A 21,380-nucleotide genomic window follows, 5' to 3' on the forward strand; every position below is an offset into this window, starting at 1 on the left:
AGGTGATTTGTTTATCCTTAATGTGTTGAGTATCATAAATGGACGGACCTGTACAAGTACATGAGCCATGAACTGTAGATCTGACACCTTGTCAAAGACTCTTCCAGAATATTTGGATCTTGTTTTCTTTGTGATGTCTTTCAGATCCAAATAAAAGTATTCAAATGTGTGTGTGTGTGTGTGTGTGTGTGTGTGTGTGTGTGTGTTATATTTTATATATACAAATTATATATCTATATAAATCGTAACTTTTTAAGAATAGTTTGGCAAAAATTGTAGTGTGGAGAGAAAACAAAAAATGGATATATTTATAGAGTATATGTGTGTATATTTATGTGTATACACACACACACACACACACACGCACACACACACACACACACACACACACACACACACACATATATATAAATATATTCCTTTTTTGTTCTCTCCACGCTACTATTTTTGCCGAACTATTCTTAAAAAATTACGATTTATATATATATATATAGAGAGATATATAATTTGATAATATACAAATGTTGGAAACAGTGTGACCTAAAATATGTATGACCTTCACCTGATGTGAATATTTACATTCAGGATTTATTACAATTCAAAGTGCCCATCAAACAGAATCGGTCAAAACACTGAGCATCAGCCAGCGATCCGGCAGTGACCCCGAAGAGCTGAACACACACACACACACACACACACACACACACACACAACGATTTAACAGTGATTTAGACCTCAGGTGTTTCATACCAGAACAATACAAACATTAATATGGATACATTGGAAGATTTTCTGACACACAGGTGCAGTTAAAAAGGCTTTACTTTGTGACTTACTGTAGGTTCTTGGAAAAAAGACAGGAACACATTTCAAAACCACAACGCATTAAAGTGCATAATGCATTATTTACTTGAGAGGTGCATAACTTCTTTATTTAAAAAAAAAAAAAAATTGCAATCTCTAACTTCAAGAGTTAATTAGGTCTAGAGTTTGGCGTTCACAGTGAGAAAGGCTGATGTCCCGCAGGCAGAAGTTTAAAATGGTATTTTCTTGAGTGAGAAAATCCTCCCAGGTTGGTTGTTCATCACAGCAGGAATACTCGGAGAGAGTTACAATTTATGTTTCTGTAGAGTTATGACATTAGAGACTTGACTTGACTGTAGGTCTATTCCCACTTGTGGGAGTTTCTCCGCTTAATGAAGTGAACAGTGATGAAAAGCAACACAGTTGCAACTCGAGTTGATCACAGAGTCCATTCTTTACAGAAACCAAACTTGTTTACCCTTACCCCAACTTAATTTGTCATTTTAAAACATAGTTCATAAATCCTGAATGATCATTGTAATGCTCAGAAGGGACTGTACAGTTTTCCTCGGGTCTTTGTGTGTCTCCACAAAGGCTTTGTAAGGATCCTGTCTTTTATTGTGAGAATTGTCATTTGAGTTCATGTTCCTTTTGTAGTTCTGTTCATAGTCTTAGATCTTTTGTTCTTGCTAATCAGACTCAGGTTTCTCGTGTCATCTAATTAGTTCTGTTATTTAACCATGGTGTTCATTCTTACCTGTACGGATTATTGTCTGAATGTTAGTGTGTTGTAATGTTCGTGTGAATCTTCATTGTTGTGGTGAAGCTCTTCGCTCTATGTCATGTGTTCTACGCTCAAGCCATGAATTAAACATCATTTTTATCTGCATAGATCCTGACTCTTGGTTCTTGGAGCACGTTACAGGCTTACAGCACAGCTTACACAGTTTGTAATGAGAATGCCATTGCCAATAAGCAAATCCAAGTAGATCATGCAGGTCTGGGAAATATTAAAATTGTTTGAAGAGTTGCAGTCTCTCTTATGGAGTTCCAGCTGTGTTTTCCTACAACTGGATGAGAAAGGTTAACATTACTTCCCTTAATTGTTATTTTCCTGCTTCAACCCATTTCTTGGTTCATTTTCTTCAGCTTGTTAGTTAGGATTTTTATTTTTTTATTTTTTTTGGTGGTGTAACTAAGCTAAACATCTTTTGCACTTTTACTAATGAACTTTCAAACAGGCATCCCATTTTCCGCATACGGTGCTCATATGGATGATGAAAGTTCATGTCTGGACTGTGACATGTCTGAAATCCCCTTCTTTCTTAAAGCGTGGTCCTTTTGCTTCTGCTCTGATTTATCACAGTAAGAAATGTTTCAATAGGAGTGAAGAAAATTAACCGCTTTTTGAGATGGTGTCAAGCCAATCCCCAGGAAAAGTATTTCAGATATACAGGGTGGGCCATTTAAATGGATACACCGTAATAACATGGGAATGGTTGGTGATATTAAAGTCCTGTTTGTGGCACATTAGTATATGTGAGGGGGCAAACTCCTCAAGATGGGTGGTGACCATGGTGGCCATTTAGAAGTCGGCCATCTTGGATACAACTTTTGTTTTTTCAATAGGAAGAGGGCCATGTGACACATCAAACTTATTGGTAATGTCACAAGAAAAACAATGGTGTGCTTGGTTTCAACGTAACTTTATTCGTTCATGAGTTATTTACAAGTTTCTGACCACTTATAAAATGTGTTCAATGTGCTGCCCATTGTGTTGGATTGTCAATGCAACCCTGTTCTCCCACTCTTCACACACTGATAGCAACACCGCAGGAAGCACAGGCATCCAGTATCCGTAGTTTCAGGTGCTGCACATCTCGTATCTTCACACCATAGACAATTGCCTTCAGATGACCCCAAAGATAAAAGTCTAAGGGGGTCAGATCGGGAGACCTTGGGGGCCATTCAACTGGCCCACGACGACCAATCCACTTTCCAGGAAACTGTTCATCTAGGAGTTTTTCCCTGAGTCGTTCCCTGAGTTTTTCCAGCAAGATGGTGCACCACCACATTATGGGTGCCAGGTCCGAGCATTCCTAGATGAACAGTTTCCTGGAAAGTGGATTGGTCGTCGTGGGCCAGTTGAATGGCCCCCAAGGTCTCCCGATCTGACCCCCTTAGACTTTTATCTTTGGGGTCATCTGAAGGCAATTGTCTATGGTGTGAAGATACGAGATGTGCAGCACCTGAAACTACGGATACTGGATGCCTGTGCTGGCATTTCTCCTGCGGGGGTTGCATTGACAATCCAACACAATGGGCAGCACATTGAACACATTTTATAAGTGGTCAGAAACTTGTAAATAACTCATGAACGAATAAAGTTACGTTGAAACCAAGCACACCATTGTTTTTCTTGTGACATTACCAATAAGTTTGATGTGTCACATGGCCCTCTTCCTATTGAAAAAACAAAAGTTGTATCCAAGATGGCCGACTTCTAAATGGCCACCATGGTCACCACCCATCTTGAGGAGTTTGCCCCCTCACATATACTAATGTGCCACAAACAGGACTTTAATATCACCAACCATTCCCATGTTATTACGGTGTATCCATATAAATGGCCCACCCTGTATACACTCACTAAACTGTCTGTAACAGCTTCCAGCCTCCATACTTTGTTTCATAATTGACGATTTCTGCTACATTGACACTGTTATTGAATGGAATGAATCAACGTTGATCTGACTCAAAGTGATCACGACACTATCATCTTCTGTAGAGCTGCTTAAATTTAAAATAAACATATTTTATAATTGAGGAACTTTATCAGAACTGAATTAAGCTGAATAATGACACTGTTGTCTTTTTTTAGAGCTGCTTTACAGCAAAATTTTAATTGCTCTCCTATTTGAAGTTTGCATTCTTGATTCTGTTATTTTCCTGTGTATTACCGTGAAGCTGCTTTGAAACTCTCTGTATTGTATAAAGCGCTGTAGAAGTGACTTGACTTGCACAGAAAAAGGCCCGATCCATTTCATTATTTTCCAAGGTATATGTCAGTAAAGGGCTCAGTTCTGTTAAATGCTGTTTGGACTTGGCTGATGCTCAACAAAAACTCAAAACAAAAATATCACACATCAGCAAGAATTTGTACGATGTGAATACGACTATTAGAATAAACTAGGCATGAAGCCCAACCCTAAACACACCCGGCATGGAGCATTAGGAGATCAAGAATGCAAATGAGAACGAATTACGCCAAAATACATTGTGTTGTAAATTTTGACAATTCTTCTTGTTATTCTATCATCTCATACTGTTTAAAGATATTATTTTACTGTGTATTAGTACTAAAACTCTGAAGAAAAATGTGAGTGTCTTTGTCTATGCAAACCTACCATCACAATACTAGGGTGTAACTACTACTTTCAGAAATATAATATCGATGGTCTCCTTATACTGTAAAATGAATCTGTTACACTGACAGGTGACAGTGGTGACCCCCTGAGACGTTGGCTCCACACCCCATTTCCAAACCCTCAGAGTGCAGAGCAAATGCATTACAATGATGCCCACGCTTGTGCGTGCTCGGTAAAGAGAGCCATTGGCCTCCTCAAGTGTAGATGGCGTTGTTTTGATGTTTCTGGTGGTAGACTTTTATATCAACCAAAAAAAGGTCTGCCAGATCATCATGGCATGCACTATTCTACACAACATGGCACAGAGGAATGGTGTCCTCTCCCCCTGACCTTCTGTACCTCCAGCATGAGGAGCCTGACCCACACACCCCCCTCCCCAACATGAACGGCATCATCAGGGAGCAATGATCCACGAGGAAGTAATGCGGCATTTGTGAAGGGGCAACAACACAAAGGTTCATTTTTTTAACAAGATCTTTTAATTTAGAAGCAATGTCACCCAACACAACCCTTATTTGTTTAAGCTCATCTGCTATAACTGTAATTGCCTCAGTTGTGTCCCTCTGTGTCTGAAGGACAGCCTCAGTCGACACCCGGCCACTTCCAACCGTGCCATGGGGTCTGGACGCGCTCCTGATGGGGACCTCGGGACACTCCACAGCTGATGCAGACTCAGCGCTGGGAGTCTCCTCATCCACCAGTGCTCCCATTCCCTCTGGAAAAACAAGACCACAATAACATATTTTGCTATTTCTATTTTATTTAATTGTGCTCATGCAATAAAATGATTTACCTGTTTCCACTGTCTCCACCATGTCTGTGTCTCCCTGTCAGGCAGAATGCCGCACACACTGGTTTCTCCAATGATAGAAGCCAGCCGGGTTTGATCGGGCATCCCAGGACCCCCACCAGTCCCAGACACACTCTGACGGTGACTGGCGAGCCTTTTTTTTGCCCCCACCTTTATGTCGGACCACTTCTTTTTTATTTCAGGAACCGTCCTGTTAGCCGAACCAACTGCATTCCACACTTTCTTTTTTTTTTTGTTAGTGATGCCCCTGCTATGGCTATACCAAACAAAATAATTTTTCTTTCCTCCACCTCCGTCACAAGAACCTCTATTTCAGTATCTGAGAAATTTCGTTTTTTCGCCTTGTTCTCCATTGCTGCCATTTTTAAGCATAAAGAACCTTTAGCTGGCTCATGTTAATATGCACGGCCATTCATGAGGTGATTTGCATGGGCTATATATGGTTGAATGTGGGCGGGTAAAGGGCGGTATGTCAATTTTTTCACGTGCGCAAATTATCAGGTAAACTGTGATTTATAAATGTAAAATTGCATGCAGGTGTTTTGTTTGCATACGCCACGGGCGCACGTACACTTTTAGTAAGGATCCTACGCACGGTTTAATAAATGAGACCCCAGACCTCTTAGAACTTTAATTGAATACCCCTGCAATATAGTGTTTATGGTGTATTTATTGTCTTTATTATTGTCACAGTGTGTGTGTGAACTCTTTTCAGAGACACCAAACACAAATGCCCTCAGAAGACTACGTGGTGATGGCATTTACTCTACTACAAACCAACGGGGACAACTCTTTTAAAACTCTGCAATAGCCTTTTGATTTTCTTCTTATGCTGTGTGTCATTGTTTTTTGACCTGTAGGATTTATTGGTTCTTACAGAAACCTAGTTTGAGCCTCAGATAACCATTGGCTGAACATCTGATATATAAAAGCCCTTTCACACTGACCGATAGGAGGCGCCGACCGAAAATACATTTCTCCTCATCTCGTAGCTTTCCCCAGTTGGCTTTAACCTCGTCCACTGCGCAACACACAGCAGTAAATTAAGATAAAGTTTTGGTAGTACACAGAAACCATCATGGATTTGTTACATTAACTGTGATTCAGTATTTTCTGCTTTGGCTATTTTTAGCTGGAAGTAAACTTTTATAGTACCTTGTTTTAATTTTAGGTAACACTTTAGTTTAGGGTCCAATTCTCACTATTAACTAGTTTCTTATCAGCATGCATTTTAGGAAATTGGCTGTTTATTAGTACATATAAATGCCTTATTCTGAATGATCATATTCTACATCCCATAATCCACCCAATACCTAAACTTATTAACTACCTTGCTAACTATTAATAAGCTAATTAGGAGTTTATTGAGGCAAAAGTCATAGTTAATAGTGAGAATTGGACCCTAAACAAAAGTGTGACCTAATTTTGATTTAAACATCTCCATTATACTGTTATTAACGCTTATATGCTTGAACTGTTAGAAAACAGACCATTATATGTAATTTTCACTTTCCAAGAAGCCACCCATCGCGCACGGCACCTGCCTCAAGTCTATTCCCTACACTGCTGTGCACTACAATAAACGAGTCATGTGTTGAACCAGGCCATCACGCCACGACGTTTGTAAGAATCATGTTGGCCTCACAATTAACTTGCACATTTATGGAATGCACATGTTTTCGATTCACATAAATGAACTCGTTCTCATGTGGAGCTCTTATAGCAATATGAGTGCAGTCAATTGCGCCGATTACATTTGGGAATGTGGACATTGCTGCAAATTGCCTTTTGATATTGGCCTGTTCCCAAATAGTGTAATGAAACTGAATGTATCGATGTGTCATTGTAATAATCCCCTTCAAAACAGCAGGCATTAAGGAGCTCATGGATGGCTGTGAAATCCCAGACCTATGTCAAATGAACAGAATTATATGTTTCCACAATAAGCTTTGCGCAGAAAAAAATCACATCATCATATTTGTAAACTTGCCTATCGGCTAACTCCCGCTGGTAACTCCCGGGTGCCAAAAATCCTAAAACTGACAGGACTTGGGTTGGTACGGGGATGACGCGGTTTTGTGTAGTTGGCCTTTGTAATGTTGGCCCCAATTCAGCACACAGATCCAAGAGCATGGCTCTAGGGAACCTAAACCGGCGTATTAGTCTTCATCGTGGGCCAGGAAATCTTCATGATCTCTGAACACTCTTTCCCTCCCACAATAGTCCTCCAGCAATGCCAGCGCATCCATCATGCAATACGCTACTACATGCAGAGTTGTCACCGTAGTATTTATGTTTGCAGCGATCACATTCAATCCTTTACGCCTTGTCATACCAATCGACAATGAGTGGTAAACTTAAAAGTTAAGGAAATTCAATTGATGCACTTTTATTTGATAATTTATTGACATTTATTTATTTAAATTGTTATTGTGAACATGCATGTATTTATGATTAGGACGCAAAATGAAAGTGATTTGTATGTTTATGGTAAAATGGATAGGCTTATATGCACATCTTTTCAAGTTCAATATGTTTCATTTCATTCATCTGCCATCAATCGCCAAACTGCTCCGTCTCCAAAACGTTCGTATGCATGGGTCAGAGTTTGCGTGCAGGTGCGCAAATTGTCCCGTCAAGTTTGTTTTTATAAATCACAACGTATGCGTCGGAAGTGGCGTACGCCTCTATCAGGGCCTGTGTTGTGCGTACGAAATGGTTATAAATGAGGCCCCTGGTGACGGTCTCTATATTTCCTTCCCAGCGGATGTCCGGACAATACTGTTTTGGAACAGCTATACATTTCCTATGTTTTACTTATAAAACGTAAAATAAAAAACCTTAAACAATCAAAATAGTCATCAAAGATGAGAATCTTCTAAGAATATTTACCAAAATTTACCAATATTTCTCCCAACTGGATATTAATATAAAAAGGTTAGATAAGATGTTTTAACAGGCTATTTTTATTTTATTTTACATTTAGACACATATGTGTATGGCACATAGAAGGCCTTGGGACTGAGAAAACATACAGGGGGTGCAGGGTTTACCTCTTAAGAAAAGTATGGACCATTTTTATATTTTGCTTAAAGCAAACAATGTACATAATCTAATAATCAAAACTCATCATGAGGACAAAACAAAGTTAACAATTCATTTAAAAGTTCTCTAAATCTCTCTCTAAATAATTTTCCAAATTCTAACCATGTTTATTATGAAATGCTCTGTATATGCTGATTAGTAATGCTAAATATATGGGGGGGAAAAAACACCACATAAAATCCACACATTAACTTGTCTCAAACCTGGTTTAGTTAAACGGTCAGAGTCTCTGTTTGACAGATAAAAATAATTGTATTCGCTGCATTCTCGTTTTCTGCAGAGTTTTAGCGAAAGTATCTATTTTGCTATTCACCGTGTTTCTGCTACTGTTGTTAAAATAACCGCATCGTCCGCAGCTCTTAATGCGGCGCTTTATAGCCCTATTCACACGGGATAAGTATTACCTGGTGACCTCTAGTAATTTGTAATAATTGCGGAGTTTGTCTGTGATCTTAATCCCGTGCGAATCGGCCATGTCTGTAATTTGTAAAGTAAAAATTCAACCGCAAATGACCTACCGTTTCCAGATTTCGCCGAACACCGAGGTGATATTAGTCCCGTGCGAATCGGCATCTCTGTGATTTGGCAGGTCGTATATAATTTTTTCAAAGTCTTTGTTTCCTGTGCGCTTTTTATCCATCTTTCGTGAAGAATGGAGGTTACGTTTGAGTGTTTTGATAGTGTTTTGGGTGCTGGGTCATATCGCTATACACACCATACAACTATACAATTTGCAGGAAGCTGAAAACCATCAGAAGAGCAAAAACAAAAAGAATGATTAGATGGAGATGAATGACATGTATAGTTTACATGTATAGTGACATGTATAATTTCTAAATCACACGTGTGAATAGGGCTTATGTTTTTAGCGAGGGAGAAAGAAGCAACGCACACGGAGCGGAAAGGGCTTGAATTAAGCAGTTTTGGCTCTGGATAAAAATATAGCTTCAAAAGATCATTATCATAAACAACCCTGAGTGCCTGTGGAGTGAACAGCCCTGATGTTTTGACGCGCTGCATACTTTAATCTGTAGAAACCATAAAATGGCGCAATTATGTCCCGCGGTCCAGATGGAACCAAGCCGCGGTCCGCCATTTGAACAACACATTTGATGTTGAACATTGTTCAGTGAAAACAGCAAACGCTCTCGGCAGAAAGGATATTTGAGTTTACGAATAACAAGGTATTCACCCCAGGCACCAAGAGTATTTGGACTGCGGCATTGGAAAAGGGAACTCATGGTGTGAAAGGATCTAGCAGCTATAAATGCCACTTAGGGCAACCAAGGGGCAAGAGTGTTTAAGTGTTTTATTAAGACTAGCCAAGACCTATACAGTACGTTTTCACATCCACAATAAACATCTCATCTTACATTTTCACAAGCCCTCACACTGAGGTGAAAACTACCGCAACACTGTAAACCTTCTGCCGACAACCAGCGCAGACCGGTGTTCTTCATGAAAGCCAGTGGCTGGGTGTTATTTACTTAATTTTGTTGCTTGCTATCTTTTTTGTTCTTTAAAGGGTTAGTTCACCCAAAAATGAAAATTCTGTCAGTAATTACTCACCCTCATGTTGTTCCAAACGCGTAAGACCTTCGTTCATCTTCGGAACATAAATTAAGATATTTTTGATTAAATCTGAGAGCTGGATCACTCCTCCATAGGCTTCTAAGGGACCGAAACTTGCTGGCCCAGAAAAGTTATTTCAGAGATCGTTAATATAGTCCAAGTGACTACAGTGGCTTAATCTTAAGTATATCAAGCGACGAGAATACTTTTTGTGCGCAAAAACAAACAAAAATAACGACTTTATTCCACTATTAATTTCTTTCTCTCTGGGCCTCGTAGTGTTTTTGTGTTTTTTGTTTTACGCATCACACACATGACCAGCTTCGGCCAATTGTGAGCCTACGTGGTGACGTGCAACACAGACGCGCTATGCAAAAACACTACGTAAACTAACTCGAGGCTCAGAGAGAAGGAAATGAAAAGTGGAATAAAGTCGTTATTTTTGTTTGTTTTTGCGCACAAAAAGTATTATCGTCGCTTGATATACTTAAGATTAAGCCACTGTAGTCACTTGGACTATATTAAAGATTTCTTTAATAACTTTTCTGGGCCAGCAAGTTTCGGTCACCTAGCAGCCTATGGAGGAGTGAGAAAGCTCTCAGATTTCATCAAAAATATCTTAATTTGTGTTCTGAAGATGAATGAAGGTCTTACGGGGTTGGAACAACATGAGGGTGAGTAATTACTGACAGAATTTAAATTTTTGGGTGAACTATCCCTTTAAGAATAATAAGGAGAATGACGAAATGAAGAAAGAATTTTTTTAGGGCTGTCAAACGATTAATCGCGATTAATCGCATCCAAAATAAAAGTTTGTGTTTACATAATTTATGTCTGTGTACGGAGTATAATTATTTTCTATATATAAATACACACACATGCATATATATATTTAAGAAAATGTGTTATTTATATATAAAATATTTATATATAATATAAATATATATATACACAGTATATACAAGCAAATATTTCTTAAATATATACATGCATGTGTGTGTATTTATATATAGAAAATAATTATACACCGTACACACACATGTATTATGTAAAAACAAACTTTTATTTTGGATGCGATTCATCGCGATTAATCGTTTGACAGCCCTACATTTTTTCAATTACTTCAATTACAAGCCTCCTGTTTGCACATATGAATCCCAGGATGGTGGTCCTTCAATAATTTGCTGGAGTTGCACGCTAAAGAAATACAACCAAAACAGAAGGATCAAACCCACGTCCATCCCCGCAACGTGAACTGTGATTATTGAGACCTATTAGATGCATACCAATGTTGAAATGCAATTTAATTTTCATCTCATTTTCAGTCTAGCATGAAGAAAAAGTTAAAGAACTGTTTTCATGCATAATGCTTTCACCATAACTCAAGGTTTGGCTTCATTCTGAGGCTGTATTGTGTTATTTGAATGTCATCCAAGTTTTGATTTAGGAGTCACATTCAGATCACCTATGATGCATTCAAGACGGAGGTCACCGTCTGATAATCTGAATTCTTCGTGGTGTAAAAGTAAATACTGCCATTCCAAATATACCATGACAGCACAAGACGAGCCAATAGCCTGAAATGCAAAGCGTTTGAGTTGAAACACACTGGTCTATTCTCGCTTGAGAAAGTGCAGATCCTCGTTTTCATTTATGATTAATCTTAAGGGAAAAATGCAATATTTTTCCTCATAATACCAAAAATAATTAGCCTCAGTGTTTTAGTGGTGTGCGCTGGTTAATGTCAGCTTCTTCTTCTGGGAAGGCTTTGCCACTAGATGTTGGAACAGGGCTGTGGGAATTTGCTCCGGCCTGGCTCACCGTCTCCATTCATCCCAAAGGTGTTCGGTCAGACCAGTCGAGCTCTTCAACACCACACACAGTTAAGCATTTCTTAATGGACCTTACTTTGTGCACAGGGACATACCGAAACAGAAACTCTTCTGAAAGGGTTTTAACAAAGTTGTAAGCACACGATTCTCAAGAATGTCATTGTAATGTGAACAATTTCAATATCATTATCAAGATATAAAAGCAAATATAAATATAAAAGTCTCCCTGTGATGAAAATCCAGCTTTTAATGTTGTTTATGTGTCTATGTGGTGTGTTTAATATGCTTTAAGACAAAGCATGTGTAAATTCATAAGTCGACAGCATTGCTGAGTATTTCCTCCTTAAAACTGCAGTGAACCAAAGACAGTCTCAAACACACGCTTTGAAATCACTGGTGTTTCTGACGTCACAAACTACCTTGTAACCAATCAGATCAACGTGTGATCGTCAACCAGTGGATCTCTGAGCTGAGTGAGTGAGTGGAGGCGGGGCTCATTTGCATATTCATAGAACCGCGCATACTAAATGAGGCAAGGGTGTCGAGTTACATTCAAGATATTTTAAGGCATGAAGACATTATTTTTCCAAGGAAAAAAACTTTTAAATGTGTAATTTTGGTGATCAAAGGTGAGTTTTAAGGGATACAATTATTGAATACAGGGGGACTTTAAAGTTTTTTTTTTTTTTTAGCCTACTTTTCTTCCCTATTGTAATGTATATCTGAGTGAAACGGCTTCTGGAACAAGAACAAATGTGGGCGGGGCTTGAGTTTGTCTGTGGGGAATTGATTGGATGGTTGTGGTTTGCTATTGGTGGATTTCGTGTGAGTGACAGGTTGCCCCGCCCTCATCATCAGAGAAGAGATGCTGCAAGAGAGAGTTATTCTGATTCAACATTATGAGGAACATGAATTAATAATAATAATAATACACATGGATAATTCATTTATAATAAATGGCAATATTGCATAAAAAAAAACCCAAGAATGGCCAATTTTGATTTCATGGTGCCTTTAAGATATTGAGTCTTAATTTTATGAAATTTACAAAATTAAGTGAGTTTATGCTGAAAACAAGACAAAATAATTGTCAATGGGGTCAGCAAAATAAACTTAATTTGAAGTGAAAACAAGTAAACATTTTTATTTTTTTTTTACCCCATTGGTAGACATTATTCTTGTTTTTAGCATAAAATCACTTAATTTTGATTTTGTAAAAAAAACAAAAAAAAACAAACATCTAATCTAAAACTAAAACAAGCCTTAATCTATGTCATTTAGCTTCTCATACTTATTTTGAATCTAAGAAAGTCCAGGTATTTGTACTGGAAAACAAGACAGTAATTGAGAAAGAAATATTTTTTTCCAGTGTAAGATTCGACTGCTAGAATTAATTGGTCTGCCCTGCTGGTGTCCGCATACCTTTGGCCACTTAGTGAATTTATGGAAAAATTAGTTTGGCCTGAATTTTATATGCTTAATAAAAGAAGGGATTTCTCAAGCACATCAGACAAGCAGGGAGCTGTCGAGCTCTTAACCGCTGAAGAGAGGTCCAAAATAAGCTGTATGGAAGATGATGAATTGATTTGTAATTTACTTGTCAAAGTTTTGACAGAACTGTTGACTACAGTCGCAAGGAAAATAAGATTGCAAAATTCAGCAGCCAAAAACAACAGTGTTCAACTCATAAATTGAAACTAAGAATAAATGCTGCAGAAAAAAAACATTTACTATCAGACAGAAATACTGCCATCTTATTTGGGCCATCCATATCATTTAATAGAAAGCTGAGAATTTGCTTCAAGCATGATTTGAGTCTCTAGATGTTGAGTCACGCACAGTGCATTTTTGCGGGTTTCTTTTCAAAGTTGCCCTCTGGCAAGCGCAGTATTTAAATTATATGTTTGTAATAATGGGGCACAAATAAAGCTGGAACAGACAGCTTGAGCTTTGACTCATCTCTGTGCAAACTCGATGGTATTCGATCATTATGACTGTACGCACAACACGAGAGATGATTGTTCTTGGCCTTCCTCCGTCCATTAAACATCACCGCAGTCCTTCTGCACATTAAATTAGGCCGGCTTTGCATAACTTAATGTTATGAACCTGTTGAATGAATGTGCTTTCACATGTCGTTCTCCTCTAGTGGAATGTCTTGTTTTGGAGATTATATAAGTGAGAACAGACTTCTGTTTCCCACCTCATTCTGACTCATAAATTCATCACACTGGACGACATCCAGGACTGTACCACTGCACGCAACCTGGCAAACCATCACATTTAAACGAACCGAACTTTTTATTGATTTAGCACTGCTAAAACGTGACCCCTCTTTCTCATTCCGCTTATTTTAGATCATTTCAAAACAACCGAGTGGAGAGTTTTACAGTGACCAGCTGTCCATTAAATGATCACCGTTAACACAAGCACACTGCATCACGATAAAGACTGAAGAAACACTGCCATCTAGAGTCAGAGAATCCTCAAACAAGGAAAGGAGATGCTTAATATGGTTCATAATCACTTACCTAATGTGTGATGTCTTCAGTTTTATTCCATAGCAATTTAGTAAACCAGGTGTTTTGACTATATTGGTCAGTTTCTCTATATGGAACTGAATGTATTGATCATTAAGCTTGATTTCCTTTTTTCTCTCTCACTTTCCAAGGCTTATAGAACTATACACCTCAAACTACACTCTTAAGAGGGTTTTCACAGCAATGTCTTAAAATAACCAGTTCAGAAAAACCTTTCAGGGAACAGCTCTTTTCTTAATGTGAAGAACATTTTAATAATCTCTGATTTCATCTTTGATCACTAAAATGACATTTTATGTTTTTTCCTTGAAAATAAAAATTCTTCATGCCCAATGTAACTCGACACCCTTGCCTCATTTAGTATGCACGGTTCTATGAATATGCAAATGAGCCCCGCCTCCACTCACTCACTCAGCTCAGAGATCCACTGGTTGATCACACGTTGATCTGATTGGTTACAAGGTAGTTTGTGATGTCAGAAACACCAGCGATTTCAAAGCGTGTTTTTGAGACTGTCTTTGGTTCACTGCAGTTTTAAGGAGGAAATACTCAGCAATGCTGTCGACTTATGAATTTACACATGCTTTGTCTTAAAGCAGATTAAAAACACCATAGACACATAAACAACATTAAAGGGTACATAACATGCACAGTTTCACCTAATCTCATGTTAATCTTGAGTACCTATAGAGTAGTAGTGCATCCTTAATATCTCCAAAAAGTGTTTAGTTTTATTAAATTTATAAAAGAAAAATACAGCTTTCCGATTCTCTCCGGAAAAAGCCGAGGTCCTGGAGGCGGAGCTATAGAGTCAAGCGGTAGTGCTTGATTTCCAGCAAAAGACAGAAATCTGATCCAGTTGTACTTACATGAATGGGGTCTTTTATCACTGGGACCGCTCCACGTTTTAATAGCAAACGATTAGCAAATCCAGCGTCGACCTGAGCCTTGTTAATAAAACATTCGTCACTGAAATGGCCAGAACACACAACCGCACTTCCTACACTCCGTTGCTGCCCCGGAAAAACAAACGGCATCCACTGTTCCTGTTACACTGGGTTCTTTGGAAAACTGAACACGGTAAGCTTTCCCTCACATCCAAAAACACACTTTTTTGGAGACATTCTTGAACAAATCCTATGCAGCGCTGGCTGCCGATGATTTCCTGTTGAAGCGCGTTGATGTGCGCAGTCTCGCTCTCCTCTGGTCAACGTGTGCGCGGGCGCGCTTTTCCGAGAGAAATGCTCATATAAGGAGTTCCACTCTCATCTACGTCATTAGATCCACGATAAAAAAAACCCAGCCGAAACTTGTACCAACCCGGAAGTAAGATTTTCAGCACAGAAATTCTCCGTTATTCGTAAATTAAATTAAATAAAATATTTTTTAAAAACTTTGCCCATGTTTAACATGAGAATCCATCTCTTTAACACTGTAAACAACTCTGAATACATGAAACACCATGGTACCCCCCCTTTAAACACGTTCACCACATGGGGACTTTAAAACGAGCAGTTCATTCATAAATCGGAAGACAGATCACAATGAGCGCAGAGATGAAAAGAGGCGGAGCTACAGATGAAACATTGAGTTTATTGAGCAAAAACGATACATTTTACAACAACACCATAAACAAGGATGTTAAAGGGTTTTCAGACACTGCCGACAAGTGCTGAATTTGAGTTTGAATCTGCATTATGTTTGGCTTACACTCTTCAACAGTTCAGCTTTGTTTCTCATTCCACAAAACGTAAGCAAGGCTTTTAAACACAATCAAAGTAAAAGCACTGAACGATGACTGTGTGAGTCTGACACCAGAAGTCCACCAAACACAGAAAGAAAGAAGAGAAACACTTGCATTGGTCTTCTGCTGAGTCAGTAAAGTCACGCTGGTTCAGAACAAATGAAGGAATATCACTTCTTAATGAGGCTGTTAATTGCCTTCATCTCATCATTGCTCAGAGGAGAAAGATTATATCCTGTCAGCTCAGGCTTCCCTGTGGAAGAAACACACAATATCAGATGCTCACATATCTACTAATATTTCATGACAGTAACCTGACACATTTTTGACATTGTAGATATTTACTACACACACACTGACCTAAAGATGAGGGTTTTATGTGTGCCAGAGTAGGGGTGTGCGATATTGACGAAAAATATATATCGATAATTTCTGTGATTTTGTTGATAACGAGGATCAGACGATATAGCGCTGGTGTCTCGGCAGATTTAGGACGGCCGACTCATAAAAGTTTTTGATATTCTTCATATTTTGTGTGGTTGTTAGTTCCCAGCAGTGACAGAAATTTCTAATTAATTTTTACCTTTTATCTGCATTTTTACCTTTATAACAGGCCATTTTTTCTTAGCTAATTAAAAGAAGCCTACGAATCATTTATAATGTCAAATTATTACATTTAATCAATAAATTAAATTAGAATAATATTATCTCACTCTATTGTGAGAAAATACATGAGCAGAATCTGAAGTGGCGTTTCGATGCGTTTACACAGAGAGTTTAATGCAGATCAGAGGGACATGAATGTGTTTAAAGGGTTAGTTCACCCAAAAATGAAAATTCTGTCAGTAATTACTCACCCTCATGTTGTTCCAACCCCGTAAGACCTTCGTTCATCTTCGGAACACAAATTAAGATATTTTTGATTAAATCTGAGAGCTGGATCACTCCTCCATAGGCTGCTATGTGACCGAAACTTGCTGGCCCAGAAAAGTTATTAAAGAGATCGTTAATATAGTCCAAGTGACTACAGTGGCTTAATCTTAAGTTTATAAAGCGACGAGAATACTTTTTGTGCGCAAAAACAAACAAAAATAACGACTTTATTCCACTATTAATTTCCTTCTCTCTGGGCCTCGTAGTGTTTTTGCGCTGCGCGTCTGTGTTGCACGTCAACACGCATCACACACATGACCAGCGTCGGCCAATAGTGAGCCTACGTGGTGACGTGTAACACAGACGCGCTATGCAAAAACACTACGTGAACCAACTAGAGGCCCAGAGAGAAGGAAATGAATAGTGGAATAAAGTCGTTATTTTTGTTTGTTTTTGCGCACAAAAAGTATTCTCGTCGCTTGATATACTTAAGATTGAGCCACTGGAGTCACTTGGACTATATTAACGATCTCTTTAATAACTTTTCTGGGCCAGCAAGTTTCGGTCACATAGAAGCCTATGGAGAAGTGATCAGCTCTCAGATTTCATCAAAAATATCTTAATTTATGTTCCAAAGATGAACGAAGGTCTTACGGGGTTGGAACAACATGAGGGTGAGTAATTACTGACAGAATTTTAATTTTTGGGTTAACTAACCCTTTAACTAGTTACAACTGCAGAAATGTTTTGATGTTTTAAAAATAAAACATTGTTTGTATATGAAATTATTTTAAAATTGAAAAGAAACTTTAATATGAAACTAGCACTGCTAGCAGGTGGCAGCAGGTGACCGTTAACGAGCAAATCATAGAGTCATTGGGTCTCATTCATGAAACATTCATAAACATACGAGTAAATATGTGAGTGAGTAAATATGAAGAGACCTTCCCGAAAACTCTTCTCCTGATTCACAAATACTTCGTAAACGTCAGATGTGATAGTGAAATGTGTGTGTGTGTTAATGAATTCCAATCAGTCGTAAATGGGACGCGCGTGCACGCTCATTCTCAATTACCATAAATCCCGCCCATTAAATCCGACTGACAACTATACATGGGCATCATATTATGACACCAAACGAAGGATTTCAACATGTCTTCTCAAAAGCGAATGAAAAAGAGAAATTTCTCAGATGCAGAAATTGAAGTTTTATTATCAGAATTCATTCAAAACGCCACATTTTATTTTCAAGTGTGCATAATGGCGTATCGGGTCCTAAAAAAAGGAAGCTTGACAGCAGATGCAGTTAATGGAGTTTCATCTGTTAATCGAACAGTCCCAGAAGTGAAAAGAAAATGGTTCGACATGAAGCTTGACTGCAACACTTGAGACTTGCGGACTTGTGTTCCGTTTGCAGATGCTATTACTGGCTCTCATAATAAAAGTAAAAAGAAAAACCGTATGTAATTACTATATATAATATTTTTTCAAAATGCTGTGTAAATATGTACCCGATTAAGGTGAATTAAAATGCAGCCTTATTAATGAGCAAAACGTTCGGATGTTAAACGCACTATTTACGCGTGGCTGGGAGCAGGTGTAGATTTCTTTCCTACCAACTAACATTTGGAAAATACAAACATTTGAATGAATCCGAAAATTTACATCAGAACCACTTTACACACGATTTACACAAAAATTCTGCTCGTGTTTCATGAATGAGACCCAATAATTCAATCGATTGGTTCAAATAGACGAATTCATTCAGTTCTGAAACCGCTGTGTGTTGCTCAGAGATGTGAACAGTTCTGCCGTGGCTTTGTCTGCCAAATAGAGCAAAAACAGGCAATATTGTGTCCAAAATGTAAGTCACTTATTTGCTTATTAAACTATTGCATAGAGCTGCGCAATTCTGGATAAATTGAGAATCACAATTTTTTTGTTTCAAATAGAGATCACAACTCTGAACTAAACAAAAAACTAGTAATTTACTGGAGGTTCTGTCAACTTGTTCTTTGCTGCAGTGTATTTAAAATGCTTAATTTCAATTAACTATTTTAAAAATGTGGGTTACACTTTATTTTAAGGTGTCATTGTTACAGTGTAATTATATATTTAAGGACTGAGTAATATTAATCAACAACATGTACTTACTATAGGGTTAGGGTAGGATTAGGTTTTGGTTTAAGGTTAATTACAGTTAATAATGCATCATTTACTGTTATTACTATAGTAAGTACATGTAACATATGTAACAAGGACACAGTAAAATAAAGTGTTACCAAAATTTGTATTTAAATGCTAATTCAATGACTCATATACTTCACTTGTTTCATTACTGGATGAATTAGTGTTTTTGAATGAATGATTAAATGACAAATACATTTTTAACAGTCACTTGTCGACACCTACTGGTGTAACGATGTAATTGATACTTTCCAAGTTAATTTCTTTGATCGCTTCCATAGACATAGTGTTTATATCCTAACTATAAACTTTTATCCCAGTTCTTCTATTATAACTTGAGTTATAGTAACACAGAAATATTGATACTGTGTGGCTGAAAAGACTGTTTTAGTGAAGCGGTTTCATAACTATGACTCTCTCTGGGTCAGCGGCAGATGTTCGCTGTGATCGCGATATTTTAACGATTAATCGTGCACTCTTTGTGTGATTGCTTAACTATATATCACATGATATCAATATATCCTAAAAGACAAATACTCATTTTTACTGCATTTTAACAGAGTAAATCACGCAGTAGCCTAACCTTACCACTCTCTAGGTGTGTTTTTGTTTGTTTTTTGAGAAGTTAGGGACATACTCAATAATGTCAGATTGCACATCATTAAAACAACAATTATGATATCATCATAGACAAAATATATATCTCACACCCCAATGCCAAAGTATCAATGAATCAGGATGGTAAGGCAACTCTACCTTGTAACTCATTGAGACGATTTACTTTTGCTTTTAGTCGTTTGCGGAGGTCATTTATTTCCTTGTCAAGGTTTTCTTGGTCTGTTGAGCACAAATAACAGCCGGAGGCAAAGTAAACACAGAGTATATGTATTATTTAAGACAGAAATATGGTTAAAGACGGCATGCTCACCTTTAAGGATCATGGATCTGGCACTCTCTTGGGGGAATTTGATGAACATATTTCCAAAACACACCTTAACATTGTCTAGATTAGATTGGATTACACATTATTGTCATGTTCAGAGGCTAATAGCAATACGCTGTTTAAATAATATTATGGTGCAGATAATATAAGGCAGAGCCTCCTGAGATCTGTAGAGGACATTTGTTTGGTTTCTGAGATCATATCATCATATATGCATCAGCGATGAGTTTTTATAGGGTACCATCTTATAGGGCTGTTGCACCATATTAAATAGGTCAAATGTGTTTGAGGATTAGGGTCATGATAACTTTCTCTTCTTGGTTTAAAATTAAGACTATTCCTATTAAATAAATATAAGATATTCTTATGAAACTTCAGCAATTGAACAAATTATATACAAATCATCATGTAATATATTTCATAACATAGATTTAATTCTTATCAAATACAGACACTAATTGTGTACAAAAAGAAATACATGTAACCCTATTTTTTAAACACAGATAAAGTTAAAAAAACAACAACACTGAAGATATAAATGCAAATGCAACATATAAATTAAGATGGACTGTCGGACAACAATGAGATCTCATTTTCTGAATAATATGAACAATATTTGGGACTTGCCGTTTGAGGAATGATTTCGTAAAGCGTTGAATGCTTCTCGGTTTCTGTTTCTCCGCAAATCCAGATCCACAATCTGTCAATATTTAAGCGACGACTCATTAATTTACCCGATTTCAGCCACACTTCTTCTTCTTATACATTCGACTACTACAACAAATATATTAATTCATACGTACCTGTTGTTTGTCAGCAAGTATGTCTTCTGCAGCAACCTCTACTTCAGTCAAATTCTCCAATATTTGCTGTGCACTCTCGTCCATGCTTGATAATTCTGTATATTGTGCGCTGGAAAAATAGGCTCGGCTGATGACGGAAACAAGCTCTGCTCAGTTTCAGTTCCGCCCTGCTAGCCGCTGAATTCGCAACCGCATAGGCTACTATTCTTACAATTTTTGTCATAGAAAAGAAAGATATGGGAAAAATAGATAGGAATAGTAGTATGTTAGTATAAGGTGTATAATTTATGCAAGCTTTAGATAATCATTTCTGTAAACCTTCGTCTTCGCTACAAAAAGCTTTTGTTTATTTTTTTACGAATATTTTGCAAGTAAAAACAATTAACATTCATCCCATTAACATAAATGCTACTGACATTTGAAAATAGCAATGAGTAGAACAGTTGACTTGGTACGAGGGACACAAAAATAGCTAATTAACTTTTCCACTTTCACTGACCATGGAAAATAAAGTTCATTTAAGCGTCATTCCCAAAAACAAAATAACTTTTCAATTTGTCTCAGTAAATTTCCCCCCCATAAAAGTAGTAAGTAGGCCTATTTATTAACATTTATATTATTACTTACTATTAACCTACTATTCATAATGGATAACTCGACTTTTGTTCTTTGTTTTATTATTTCATTTTATAAATTAAGGGTTGTAACATCAGTGGAAATTAAAAAAAAATAATAATT

General features: G+C 37.6%; 1 protein-coding gene across 1 annotated transcript; it reads right to left on the minus strand.

Moving 5' to 3' along the window:
- Positions 1-15,666: 15,666 nt before the first annotated feature.
- On the minus strand, positions 15,667-20,779 carry pdrg1 (p53 and DNA-damage regulated 1). Its single transcript, XM_079857730.1, has 5 exons — positions 20,643-20,779; positions 20,467-20,539; positions 19,825-19,899; positions 19,653-19,733; positions 15,667-16,089 (listed from the first exon to the last, which is right to left on the minus strand). Exons 1-5 carry the CDS (start codon positions 20,724-20,726, stop codon positions 16,007-16,009), a joined length of 396 nt encoding a protein of 131 aa, XP_079713856.1. The 5' UTR covers positions 20,727-20,779; the 3' UTR covers positions 15,667-16,006.
- Between the last annotated feature and the right edge of the window lie 601 nt (positions 20,780-21,380).

Source organism: Squalius cephalus, assembly GCF_949319135.1.
Source record: "Squalius cephalus genome assembly, chromosome: 22".
NCBI classification, from domain to species: Eukaryota; Metazoa; Chordata; class Actinopteri; order Cypriniformes; family Leuciscidae; genus Squalius; species Squalius cephalus.

Coding starts and splice junctions, on each gene's coding strand:
- pdrg1 (XM_079857730.1), bottom strand. CDS start 20,726: ATGGACGAGAGTGCACAGCAAATATTGGAGAATTTGACTGAAGTAGAG. Junction 20,540..20,642: donor TACTTGCTGACAAACAACAG/GTACGTATGAAT, acceptor AAATATTGACAG/ATTGTGGATCTGGATTTGCG. Junction 16,090..19,652: donor TCGTCTCAATGAGTTACAAG/GTAGAGTTGCCT, acceptor TTTCTTCCACAG/GGAAGCCTGAGCTGACAGGA.